This window comes from Cebus imitator, unplaced genomic scaffold (assembly GCF_001604975.1).
Source record: "Cebus imitator isolate Cc_AM_T3 unplaced genomic scaffold, Cebus_imitator-1.0 Scaffold163, whole genome shotgun sequence".
Taxonomy (NCBI): Eukaryota; Metazoa; Chordata; class Mammalia; order Primates; family Cebidae; genus Cebus; species Cebus imitator.
The window spans coordinates 1,903,626-1,917,541 of NW_016107478.1; the positions used below are offsets into that span (position 1 = coordinate 1,903,626).

At 38.9% G+C, this 13,916-nt stretch overlaps 1 protein-coding gene across 1 annotated transcript in view; it reads left to right on the forward strand.

Moving 5' to 3' along the window:
• Window positions 1-341: 341 nt before the first annotated feature.
• The window catches only part of PRKAA2 (protein kinase AMP-activated catalytic subunit alpha 2), a 63,095-nt gene continuing 49,520 nt past the window's right edge, over window positions 342-13,916 (forward strand). The window contains exon 1 of the mRNA XM_017543989.1: window positions 342-512. Coding sequence (XP_017399478.1) covers window positions 419-512 — 94 coding nt within the window. The 5' untranslated portion in view covers window positions 342-418. The remainder of the gene's footprint in view (window positions 513-13,916) is intronic.

Consider the following 13,916-nt stretch of genomic DNA (forward strand, 5'->3'; position numbering starts at 1 on the left):
TCGGGCCCCAGTGTCACCTTCCCATTTACTCCCTTCGGTTTTCCTCAAAAAGGGCTCCCTGCCTCCCTCGCGGCCCCGGCCCACCCCCTCGCAGCACCTGCCGCTTCTTCCCCTCACTCGGACCCCGCGCACCTGGCGCGGCCCCTCCCGCACTCCCGCCCAGCGCCCCGCGTTGCCGTCCCCCGCCGTCGCCGTCTCGGGCTCCGCCGCAGGCTCTCCGCGCTCCCCCTCTCGGCCCCGCCCCGCCGGCCGCTCGCCCGGCGCTTCCCACCTGGGCCTGGCTAGCCCAGCGCCCCCTCCCGGGACCCCGCCCCCCCCCCCCAGGGCCCGCTGCACTGTGGGTAGGCGGCGGCGGCGGCGGCGGCGGCAGCGGCGGCGCGGAGCGGCAGGCGGCGGAGCGAGGCCGCGCGCGCCGAAGATGGCTGAGAAGCAGAAGCACGACGGGCGGGTGAAGATCGGACACTACGTGCTGGGCGACACGCTGGGCGTCGGCACCTTCGGCAAAGTGAAGAGTTGAGTACGCGCTCCGGCCCGCCGCGCGGCGCTGCGTGGCTCGCGGGAGGCCGGGTGGAGCGGCGGGAGCCCCGGGCCGCGGGCGGGCGCGGGGCTCGGCGGCAGGTGGAGCGACCCCAGCCGCGCGGAGCTGGGGCCCCGGGAGGGCGGCGCGCACCGCCTCGTCCGGCACGGGCGTCCGGGCCCCGCAGAATCCGGGGAAGGTGGGGGAGTGTGGGCTGAGGACGGGCGTCCTGGGTTCCAGGTCCTGCGCCCATCTGCCTTTCTGGAGGTCGGAGCGGGGCACTCCTGTCTTCTCTGGACCTCAGTGCCCACCTGTCCTCTCAGAGCTGGGTCCGCGAGGCGCCTCCCAGCTCGGAGACTGTAGGCGGAGGGCCGGGGATCATCCGTACTACTGAGGACGGAGGCGCCGCTTCGTGCCGGGTGCCCTGTTGGGTGCTTTGCATGGGATGTCATTGAATCTTTGCTGTGACTTGGTCAACATGTCCTCACCCTAACGGTGGGAAAACTAGGACCCCTAGAGGTGTAGTAACATGCCCAAGGTCACACAGAAATGGGCAGTGCCAGGGTGAAGTCTAAGATGTCCTCCAATTCTGGTCTTGCTGGGAGGTCCCTGCCATCCCCAGATTCCTTCTTGTTCCAGGACCCTCGGTTGGTGGGGGTGACTGCTTAGGGGATGCTCCAGGGCCTGAGGTTGTGAGTCTTTCCTCTCGGGGTGTTGTTAAACGCTGGAATGCAGCTGGATTGAATCACAGGTTAATTAGAAAGAGGTCTGAAGGTGGTTGTGTTTGTAAAATGCCTATGGGGAAGACTTCTGGGATAAGGGAGAGAAAAAGGTTCCTTGGTGTTTGGCGGATTTGAGGCTGAGGAGGTCGTTCTGTTAAGGTCTGTCTTCATGAAGATAGGATCCCGTTTTGGGTGTAGAAAAACAGGCTGTCTTTGAAATGTTATACTTTATTAGAGTTAAGTAATAAAAAGGATAGTTAAGTATTGAACCTTCATTTTTTTTTCCATTAATTAGTCACATGGGATTTAATTAACCTGCCCTCTCTCCAGAATAGAGACAGTCTATTAAAAATACTCTGATTGTTGCAAATCCAGAATTATAAGTGAAACATTGGCTTTTTTTTTACTCTCTCTTTGCTGAAGAAATGCTGGGTAGGCAGTCTGGAAGTTGTATTCGGAGGTCTCTGTTTCCTTGTAAAATTCATGTTTTAAACCCAAGTCAAGGCTGTTGAATAAGTAGAAGAGACTCATTGTTCATTCCTGTGGTAAGGATCAGCTCCTGTTTTCTTGCATATATTTAATACCCATTCATTTGTTCAAGAGCACCTGCAACGTGGTAGGCACTGTTCTAGGCAATGAGGATACAGCAAGGAAAAAAGCAAATCTTTACTTGGAACTTACATCCTAGTAGGAGAAGACAGTAATCAGAATATATGTAAAAGGTATGTTTAGTTTTATTGAGAAAAATGAATCAGGGAAGGGAAGATAGGGAGTTTTGTGAGATTGGCAGTTTTCACTAAGGTGGTCAGACAAGGTGGTATTTTTGCAAAGAAGTAAAAAGTTTGCAAAATTATTTGTCGTCCTGTGAGGGTTATGAAGTCCTGGGTTATTTTTGAAAGACCTTATAAGTTGAGTGGACACTTAGAAGGTGTTTAGGATGAATACAGGAAGATCCAGGGATTGGATTAATGCCTGTAATGTTATTTGTCATTTAGTATCATTACTAAGGACTATTGTGTTACAACTTTATACAGTTGCACAAGCAAACAGTGCCTTTGGCATTTGGACATGTACACTCTCAAAGTTATATAACTTAACCCTATGTCCTTTAAAATTGTGTTAAAACTTTTTACTTTTTAAGTTCTTGTTTTGTAATATGAAGGTAGAGTAGAATACCCATCAGATCAGTAAGCCCATTGTCAAAGACAAATCTCTTGTGTATACTTTTGAGCTGTCTCCAGGCACTGGCTTCTTAAAATATAAATGAACAGAAGGAACTTTATGAGAAATCCTTTTCCTGGAGAACCTCTGTCCAGTGAACGAGTTGAAGGAGTTTTCCTAACACTGTGCTAGATCCTCTCAAAAGTGATACTGTGGCTTCCTATCCAAGATTAGGATCAGTACAATTGTTTAAGAAAAATTACAGAAACTGCTACAGTCTAGTTACTCATTTAATTCTTCGAGGGACAGGTGAAACAAAAAGCCATTTTTTTTTTTTTTTTTTTTTAATAAAGAGAACAGCTTTATTGCCCTGGCACAGTGGCTCATGCCTGTTAATCCCAGCACTTTGGGAGGCCGAGGCAGGCGGGTCACTTGAGGTCAGGAGTTTGAGACCAGCACATGGTGAAATCCTGTCTCTGCTAAAAATGCAAAAATTAGCCCGATGTGGTGGCAGGTGCCTGTAATCCCAGCTACTGATGAGGCCGAGGCAGGAGAATTGCTTGAACCTGGGAGGCAGAAGTTGCAGTGAGCTGAGATTGTGCCACTACACTCCAGCCTGGGCGACAGAGCAAGACTCTGTCTCNAAAAAAAAAAAAAAAAAAAAAAAAAAAAAAAAAAAAAAAAAAAAAAAAAAAAAAAAAAAAAAAAAAAAAAAAAAGTAAACAGCTTTATTTAGGTATATTTTACATATAAAATTCATCCATTCTAAGTGTACAATTTAGTGATTTTTACGAATTTTACCAAATGTTGCAACTATCATTATAGATCAGTTTTAGGACATTTGAGAGCACCACAGTAAGATTCCTTATACCCATTACAGTTAATCTCTTTCCTGCTCTCAGTCCCAGGAAATCACGAATCTGTTTTCTACCTGTATAAGTTTGTTTTTTCTAGGTACTTCTTCATAAACGTGATCATTCAATATATCATCTTTTGTGTCTAGCTTTTTATTTTTATTTGTTTTGAGACAGTCTCCCTCTGTCTTTAGGGTGGAGTGCAGTGGCACGATCTCAACTCACTGCAACCTCCGACTCCCTGGTTAAAGGAATTCTCCTGCCTCAGCCTCCCGAGTAGCTGGGACTACAGGCGCTTACCACCATACTCAGCTAATTTTTGTATTTTTAGTAGAGACTGGGTTTCGCCGTATTGGCCAGGATGGTCTCGATCTTCTGACCTTGTGATCCACCAACCTGGGCCTCCCAAAGTGCTGGGATTACAGGCGTGAGCCACCGCACCCGACCTTTGTCTAGCTTCTTTAACAATGCTTTTGAGGTTCATGCGTGGCATAGCATGTGCCATTAGGTTCATTCCTTTTTATACTTGAATAATATTCCATTGTGTGAATATGCCACATTTTGTTTATACAAAACCAGTTGATGGTCATGGTTCCAAGTTTTGGGTTATTACAAATAATGGAACTATGAATATTCACATGTAAGTCTTTGTGTAGACATACATTTTCATATACCTTGGGTAGATACCTAGAAGTAGAATTGCTGGGTCATATCATAGTTTTATGTTTTACTCTTTGAGAAGCTTCCACGCTTTTGCAAAATGGTCACACTATTTTATAACAGTTCTATCAATGATGTATGATAATTCCCTTTTCTGTGTATCTTTGCCAGCATTTGTTATTGTCTGTCTGATTTATTATAGCCATTCCAGTGGATGTGAAATAATATCTCATTGAGGCATTAGCTTTGCATATTCCTAAGGACTAATGATGCTGAACAATTGTCTCATGTAATTTCTAGTCATTTATATATTTTCATTGATGAAATGTCTGTCTGTATCTCTTGCTCATTTTCTAATTGGTTTACTTGTCATCTTATAAGTTGAGTTATGAGAATTCTTTGTGAATTCTGGATACAGATCCTTTAATGGCCATGCTTTGCAAATATTTTCTTCCAGTCTGTGTGTATTTTCATTTTCTTGTGTCTTTTGAAGTATAAAAGTTTTGAATTTTCATGAGGCCCAATTTATTAGTTTTTAAAATTATTTTATGGACTATGTTCTTGGTGTCATAGGTAAGAAATCTTTGCCTAGCCCAAGTCTCAAATGTTTTCTTTTATGTTTTCTTGTAAATGTTTTATTATTTTAGCTCTTTAATTCTGTGATCTATTTTGAATTCTTGTTTATGGTGTGAGATGAGGTTCTAAGGTTAACTTTTTGCATGTGGATAACCAAATGTCCCAGCAGTTTTTGTTGAAAGCACGTGCCTTTTTAATTGTTGTAGGTTTAAGACATTGCAAATTGAATTTCTACTAAAAAACTTAATAGTAGATTATTTAATTTTAAAAGGTTGGCCGGGTGTGGTGATTCATGCCTGTAATCCTAGCACTTTGGGAGACAAGGCAGGAGGATCCTTTGAGCCCAGAAGTTCAAGACCAGCCTGGGCAGCATAGGGAGACGCTGTCTTAGATGGATAGACATATAGACAGACAGACAGATAGATAAATGGTTATAAAAACATGGAAGTGGAGAAGTGAGGAGCATTTTATATGCTTTCTTTCTTGACTTTTTTCCTTTTTCTTTGTTTATTTTCATTTTTTAGAGACTGCGTTGGCCACACTCATCTTGAACTTCTGGCCTTAAGCAATCTGCTGACCTCAGCCTCACAGTATTGGGATTACAAGTGTGTCTCACCATCCCAGCTTTGACTGTTATGCTAATTATAGATTTAGAAATTTTAGGCCAGGCACAGTGGCTCACGCCTGTAATCCCAGCACTTTGAGAGGCCGAGGTGGGTGGATCACTTTAGGTCAGGAGTTTGAGACCAACCTGGGCAACATGGTGAAACCCCTGTCTACTGAAAATACAAAAATTAGCCAGGCGTGTCGGTGTGCACCTGTAGTCTCAGCTACTTCGCAAGTTGAGTCGCTTGGACCCGGGATGCTGAAGTTGCAGTGGGCCGATATAGTGCCACTGAACTCCAGCCTGGGTGACAGAGTAAGATTCCAGGAAAGAAAGAAAGAAAGAAAGAGGGGGGAGAGGGAGGGAGGGAGGAAGGAAGGAAAGAAGGAAGGAAGGAAGGAGAGAAGGAAGGAGAAAAGAAAAGAAGAAAGTTGCAGTGGGCCGATATCGTGCCACCGCACTCCAGCCTGGGTGACACAGTGAGACTCCAGGAGAGAAAGAGAAAGAAAGAGAGAGAGGGAGGGAGGGAGAGAAGGAAGGAAGGAATGAAGGAAAGAAGGCAAAAAGGAAGGAAAGAAGGAAAGAAGAAAGGGAAAGGAAGAAGGAGGGTTAATTTTAACTTCATTTGTTGATATATCAATTTATGGACCAAAGTTAAGTATAATAAGCAAAAATTGAAAATGGCATAGTTTTAATAGCAGTAGTTTTGGTTTTAGGTTTTTTTTTTTTAGGTATATGGAAATCTTTCTATTTGTTAATAATTAAAGCCTTATTTAAAATATTTAAATTTTCTCCTTCATTAGTCTATTGTATTATTAGATTACTGGGGGAATGGTTTTAGAAATAGATTAGATGGGCTGACAGTTTAAAGTAATGCTTTTTACATATTTAAAATTTTTCTCTATATTGGTTGTTTAAGGTCTCACTCTGGATAGGGTAGAAATCCTGTTAGAGAGCTCTCATAATTAGACTTGCTCAGTTCTTACCTAACTTCTCTAAAGGTGATAGAAATTCTAGAAGAATGGTTGTGTTGTTTGTGTTATATAAAGACTGGTTGAAAAAAAATTACAATGCCAATTGTTTATTTAAAAAGAAGCCTGCATTTTCAAGGTAAGGAGTGGTATGTATGTGGTTTATGATTTAAACAATTTTTTTTTCAAATTTTTACTCCAGAAATACGTTTATCCATATGTGGTTTATGAAATCATTATTCTTCATTGGAATTGTACACCAAGGGATACTTAAGTTCTTTCTTGTCAGAAAAGTCTCACCAAGAAATGACCCTTTCTATTTTTTAAATAGTTACCTGAGTGGCCTACAGACTGCTTTCAAGAATTTAAGTAAATATTTTACTAATTCCCCACGTATTTTTGAGATAACAGGAAGGATAAACCAAAACTTAAAAAAGAAACAAAAACACAAAAAGCATTACCTTATTTTGAAATGTAATATCAAGTCCTAAGTGATAAATCAAATTTCGCACAACTGTCCCTTCAATTGACGGAACTAAAAGTTATGCCTATGGTATTTTGGTCCATCGCTAGGATTTGTTTTTGACTTGCATGCTAATGTGGAAACCCTGAACAATTTAAACTCCCTAGGCCTTGTTTTCTTCCCCTCCTTTTTTTTTTTTTTTTTTTAAAGATGGGGTTTCACCATGTTGGTCAGGCTGGTCTTGAACTCCCAACCTCAGGTGACCCGTCCGCCTTGGCCTCTGAAGTGCTTGGATTACAGGCACCCAATCTGTGAGGTCCTTTACAGTGCTATTATTAAATTGATTTTTGAAAGATTTAATTCCAAAAAATGGATGTATTTAATTATGCATCCTGGTTAATGAATATTTGAATTCCTGAAGCTGAAATGTAGATGTATTGTAGAACAGAGGAAAAGGAAACATATTTGTAACACTTCAGTGATAAAAGCTACAATTTGATTAAGTTGTTACTATATTCTAAACACTATACTGTATATGCACTTGAGTAATCCTCCAAGTTTGTTATTATCTCCATTACTCCCAGAGTAATCCTCCAAGTTTTGTTATTATCTCCATTACTCCCAGAGTAATCCTCCAAGTTTGTTATTATCTTCATTACTCCCAGAGTAATCCTCCAAGGTTGGTATTATCTCCATTTAACAAATGAAGAAATTGAGAATCAGATACTTTAAGTAACTTGTCCAGGGTTCCAGTGCTATTAAGTGGTAGAACTAGCAATCAAATTCAGAGTTTTCAGACTGCAAAGTCTCTACTCTATGGTATTTAAAGTGAAAATGCCTAGTGTGTTCTGAGTTTCAAACCTATAAGGATATAATTTTCTATGTCCGCTCATATTTATCAGAATTGAGAAAGTAAGATTTAAATGTCTTTTAGTCCATGTTTAGAGATAATGTTTTTTGAAATGCCGTATATAGATGATTAAATTTATATTTTTATTTTTCTAACATTTACTTGGATGCCTCGATCTGTTTCATTTCTTATTGTAAATCTGCTGAATTCTGCCATTTTTAATCCATGTTTCTTAGAAATGTTAATGTTTTCAGTGTGTTTACTCATATAAAAGTAGTCTTGACTAAAGATTGCCAGTAACTTTTAGTAACCGAACTGAAGAGAACTTGTACAAATGATTTGATGTTCTAGAAAAAACATTGCTATAAGAAGGTATTAGCTGTGGAATTTAGTTCCATTTCTTCTGCTAGTTGATCTTTGGGAAAAACCATGAAACTCTGAGCCTTTGTTTCCTCCTTTGTAATATGCCAATGATAACACTTGGCCTGCCTACCTTCTAGAATAGTTATGAAGGTCAAATGAATTGAGGAACATAAAATGGTTTGGAAAAGATAAAATGCTATACAGATAGATGAGACTGTTGTGGAGATGATGAGATGCATGGCAATTGTAGGTAAAGTCTGCACCCTGTGTTCAGAAGTACTTACTTTCCACTGAAATGCCTTCAGTTCTCACACCAACATTGAGACAGAGCTGTAGTAATCTGCCCCTATTTTGTGATTTCCTAGATTGAGGAAAGTTCTTAATGACTACTTTATCTGTGCTTTATTATTATTAATGTTTAGGATACTCATTGTTTATATTAAAAACAATAACCTTTATAACTAAGTCATATAATTTGTTTTTTCGCAAATATGGAAGATCAATAAAATAAGAATGAAATGGAAGTAATAGTGAAATAAAAGTGAATGTATGTTACAGGTTATTGGGTAAATTGATTTTACTTTTGAAATTATGCAAATTTTAAACAAGTGTTAAATATTGGTTCTAAATAATGAAACTATGTTTTTTCTCAAATACTAGATTAGTGATTGAATTAAAATTGGTTGAATTATTCTCTCAATTAGGCAAATGAATTATGTGCTATTTAGACTTTTTTTGCTTATATATATATAATTTTTTACATGATTTTGACATAGGTAATTGTGTCCTTAATATCTGAATAGATTTTGTTCATTTGGTGTAATCAGTTGATTGACTTTCAAAGGAAACAATGTTATAAATGATACCTAGTTTCAGAGTATGTCAACAAAGGCAACATAATGTAGCATATGTACGTACTCTGTAGTATATTGAACTTAGAAGACCTGGTGTGGAACCTTTGTTCTGTCATAAACCAGCTATGTGGCCAAACAATCTATAAAAAAGAGAATAATACCATATGTTCTCTTCTAGTGTTGTGAGCAGTACATGACAAAATGTACATAGATGAAAAAGCACTCAGAAGTACTTATGTACTTTTGTGTATATAGACACCATTATGTGCTTAAACCTACAATTAGCTGAACTATGAGAATAATCTGTGATCTGGTTCGGAGACTAGAAATTTATTGATAAGAGAGAGGGAAGAATTCACTACCTCCTGTCTTGTTTTACTCAGGTCTTTTTTCTGCAAATGATTATGTTCAGAAACCTCTAATTCTGTAGAAGTTGCTCACTTTTCACCCTCCTGGACAGCACTTGGAAGGCATATATATACACACACATTATGTGTGTGTATATATATATATCTTCCAGATCCCATGGTATCCATCATAGAAACTCTTGGATGAAAGAGGCATATGCTGGGAAGGGGTAAAGTGTGGGCAGCAGATGGCATTTAGTATGAATGGGTCATTTTAAAGTCATAGTCTACTTGCAGTAGAACCAAATTAAGGCTATATATATGTTTTCAATACAGAGACTACACTCTGAGCTAAAAATGCCTTTCTGCCAAACTTTTTCTTAACATATCCATGTAAATTAGAAAGGTTTTTTTTTAGATGGAGTTTCGCTCTTTCGCCCAGGCTAGAGTGCAGTGGCGCGATCTCGGCTCACTCTGCAACCTCTGCCTTCCAGATTGAAGCGATTCTCTTGCCTCAGCCTCTGGAGTAGCTGGGATTACAGGCACCCTCCACCACGCCCTGCTAATTTTTTGTATTTTTAGTAGAGACGGGGTTTCATTATGTTGGCCACGCTGGTCTCAAACTCCTGACCTCAAGTGGTCCATCCACTTTGGCCCCCCAAAGTGCTGGGATTATAGGTGTGAGCCACTGAGGCCAGCCTAGAAAGGTTTTTATAGTTTGATCATATATTGAGGTAATTACCTCAGTTCCATGAACTTTCTCCCGTTTTCATGCTGACACAACCCTGCTTTATCTTGCTTCTTTTTGTAAAAACATTTCAAAATGTCCGCTTATCTTATGGTCCATGTTAGTTTTCTTGAAAGCATTTGGTGCTGCTCTGTAGTAATAATACCACCCCATTTATTCTTCTGAGATTCCTGTGGTTTCCTTAATGATAGGGAAAATATTTTGTAGAGGAAATATTAATAATTTTCGAAGCCAAGCAAATAATTTAATTTGACCTAGCAGGAAGATCTAATCTCAAATCCTTAAAGAGATAATGCGTAAGTGGCTGGCATAGGCCCTTAAAACATTGAATAGGTTATAAAAATGACAGCAAATCTACCTAGTATTTATCAGCTACAAATATAAGAAATGTAAACCTTAAATCAGGCTTATATTTTTATCTGTTATTGAAGTGATTGAAATGCATATGAAAAGCAATGTGTTTATTTTGAAATATGATGAACCTTTTTATTTTTAGTATGGTGTTATTAAGGAAGGAATTTCAGGCAGTTATCTCTGCTAATAATAGAAGGCTTCTTCACCCCTGCAAGGGAACAGTAATCTTGCTTAAGTGGTGTCTTATGTTTGACAGTGTTTGCCTCTGATAAATTTTGTGTATTTCTTTGGGTGATACCTTTGTTTTTAAAGTATTCATAATTCTCTTTTTAATCTGCCGTTAGGTCTTTTTAAACAGCCCTTTATATGAATAAAGATAACTTATAAAATTTTGCTATGTCTCTTACTCTAAATGTTAGTATATTATTAATATCCTTTGTTTTTTCAGAGCCATTTCTCTTCAAATTATATTTTTACATACTATTAAAAACATGATGAACAGTATGTTCTTATTCATTATCTCAGTTTCTAAATTATAAATGAATTATAAGGTAAGTTAAAACTGGCTGTCATAATAGAACTAAAAATTTTAAATATACCATACTTTTTTTCTTTTTCTTTTCTTTTCTTTTTTTTTTTTTNTTTTTAAGACAGAGTCTCACTCTGTTACCAGGCTGGAGTGCAGTGGCATGATCTCGGCTCACTGCAGCTCCGACTCCTGGGTTCAAGTGATTCTTCTGCCTCAGCCTCCTGAGTAGCTGGGGCCACAGGTGTGCACCACCCCACCCAGCTAATTTTTGTATTTTTTTTAGTAGAGATGGGGTTTTACCATGTTGGCCAGGTTGGTCTCTTTCTACTGACCTTGTGATCTGGCTGCCTCAGCTTCCCAAACTGCTGGGATTCCATGTGTGAGCCACTGTGCCTGGCCCATACATTTTTTCTTGGGCAATATGATCAGTGTAAGTTATTTTCATTTTCTTTTTTTAAAATTTATTTTACTGTTTCTAACTGCAGATACACGCTTTTTTTTTTTTCTTCTCCTTTTGTAGAGACAGGGTCTCACTATGTTGTTCAGGGTGTTCTCAAACTCCTGGGCTCAAGTGATCCACCCACCTTTGCCTCCCAGAGTGCTGGGATTACAGACATGAGCCACCATGCCCAGCTCTTTTTTTTTTTTTTTAATATGCTTGAGTATAAATTGGGACTACATGGTATTCCATAATTGATTTCAGTTTTTCCAGCCTTAATTAATAGAATAATGCAATCCATATGTATATTTGCTGTGTTTAGCCACATTAGATTTTAAGCAAAATATTTTTATCAGTGTTCATCTATTCATGAAAGATCTGCTCCTATGACCCAAACATCTCCCATTAGGCCCCATCTCCAACACTGGAGATCAAATTTCAATGTGAGATTTGGATAGGACAAATATTCAGACTATGTGAAGTGGCTACAAGGCAGAAGAACAAAGCAGAGTTTAAGTCTTGGGAGACAACAGTTGGAGTTCACAGTTTCGAGGAGAGTCTGATAAACAGTTGGGTTTTTGGTTGCAACCCTCTAAAGACCGATATGCTGCTTAGAATAAGCTTAATCCCAGATTTATCTGCCTCTTACCTTTCTTCTCTGGGGAAAAGTAGAACGGTCAGAGCCTCTACAGATTTTCACACATAATGCTCATCATTCCAAGAGACAGGGCAAAGATAATAGAAACAGTTTTGTAGGGGATGCAGATAGTAAATATATCAGGCACGGAATTTTAAGTTACTGATACTTTTGTTTAAAGTGGAGAATTTTAGCAGAGGACTGGAATCTATAAAAAATAAAGGAAATTCTAGGACTGAGAAATACAATAATTGAATTAGAGCTCTTTAGATGTTTTAATACCAGATTAGATTCCATTGAAGAGAGGATTAGTGAATTGGACGATAGGTCAGAAGAAAATATCTAGACTGAAGGACAGAGAGACAAAAGGGTAGAAAGAAAGTAGAAGGCATATATGGAAACACAATGAAAAGTCTAACACAGGTATTATTGGAACCCATATAGAAAAAGTTAATTGCTGGCCTCCATTTTTTTTTTTTCTATAAAACGATAACCTCAGGTTTACCTTCTTTCAATACAGTTTCTCTGGACATATACCGAGATACATGTGATTTATCAGTTCTGTTGCCAAACAGCAATATTGTAAAAATGACCTGTGATTGGTTAACTGCATCTGAACTGGATTTACCATTTCTACCACCATAAAACTTACAGGGAAACAGACCTTCAGTTTCCCTTTAAGGTGTCTCTCCAAATTCAAGCACCTCCTGGTGGGTGGCTTAGAAGCTCCAAGAATGGGCTTATTATAGGATGTATTTCCACTTTGAGGCTTGTGTATGCTGGAGTGTACTGTATCCACTCATATCGGCTTCACAACTTTGTGTACCCCTGTGTGATGAGTGTGGAAGTAGCAACTGAATGTTTTAAGGATTCCCAATGAAGATGTTTTTGATTATGCCATCCTGACATTCTGTGTTTCTGTGCTAAATTCTTATAAAAAGCTAAGTAAAACTGATGTAGCATTACCACCTTTTGTGTCCTGGAGTATGAATGTTATCTTGAATCAAAGACCACTGATGGTCATACAGAGGTAGGTAACTCACAATTCCAGAACAAGAGGACAAAGGGAATGGGGCAAAGGCAGCATTTGAAGAGAAAATGGCAGAAAGTATTCTAAAACTAATTAAACGCCTCAAGCCACAGATTCAGAAGTCCCAAGCAGAATAAATATAAGAAAACCATTCCTAGAGATATAATTGTGAAATTGCTTGTAACCAATTCCCTTTCCTTGAGTCTCACTTATGCTGGTGTATACTCTATCTATCCTTGTAGAAATGGGGGGAAGAAGTTGAGAATATCTTAAAAGCAGCCAGAGGGGAAAAAAGAAGAACATTATCTTCATAGGAACATTAATAAGTTGACTTCTCAACTAAAACAATGAAAACAAGAAAAAAAATGGAATGATACCTTCAAAGAGGTAAAAGAAACAAATTGCCAGCCTATAATTTTATGCCCAGCAAAAATGTTCTTTAAAAATAAAGGCAAAGTGCATTTTTATGCAAACATAAATTGAGACAATTTGTCAACAGAAGACATACTAAAGGGAACACCAAAGGGAATTCTTCAGGAAGAAAGAAAGTGATCCCAGGTGGAAGCAAGAAATGCAAAAATAAATGAAGGCTGTTGGAAAGTCTAAGTATGTGGGTAGCTAAATAGCTACTAGCTATACCAAATAATATCATCTTGTGAGATTGAAAATATGTAGGAATGAAATGCAAGAACAGAAAAGGTATGAGAAAAAATAGAGATATAGTATTCTAAAGTCCTTGCTTTGTTTGGGAAATGTAAAAACACAAATTTTTGTTAGACTGAGGTAAGTTAAGGATGCATGTTGTAATATCTGGGGTAGCCATTAAAATGAAACTTGAGGCTCTAGAGAAAAAAAGCACAGGTCATGTTTCTCATTTTGTTTTGGAGAGAATTCTAACTCATTCCATAACTCTACTTTAAAAAGAAATTTTATGGAATATAAAATTATGTAGTCAACAAAAAAACATTCAGAGGCAGTTAATGAGAATGAAAGGGGAGTAATTTGAAGACAGGAAAATAAAGGAGGATGAATAAGAAGGAGGTGAAGCATGTGGAATATGAAGGAAAATAGACACATAAAGACTAGAGTAGGAAAGACATGAGAGGGCATGGTTTATGAAGCTTTGGGATAAGTGTTGCTGGCAGAGTCTACTGAACGCTAATACATTGTCAACAGTGTTAAAGAATTTATACTGGTAAGCTTTCTTCCCCTCTTTTTCTTTTCTTTTCTTTTCTTT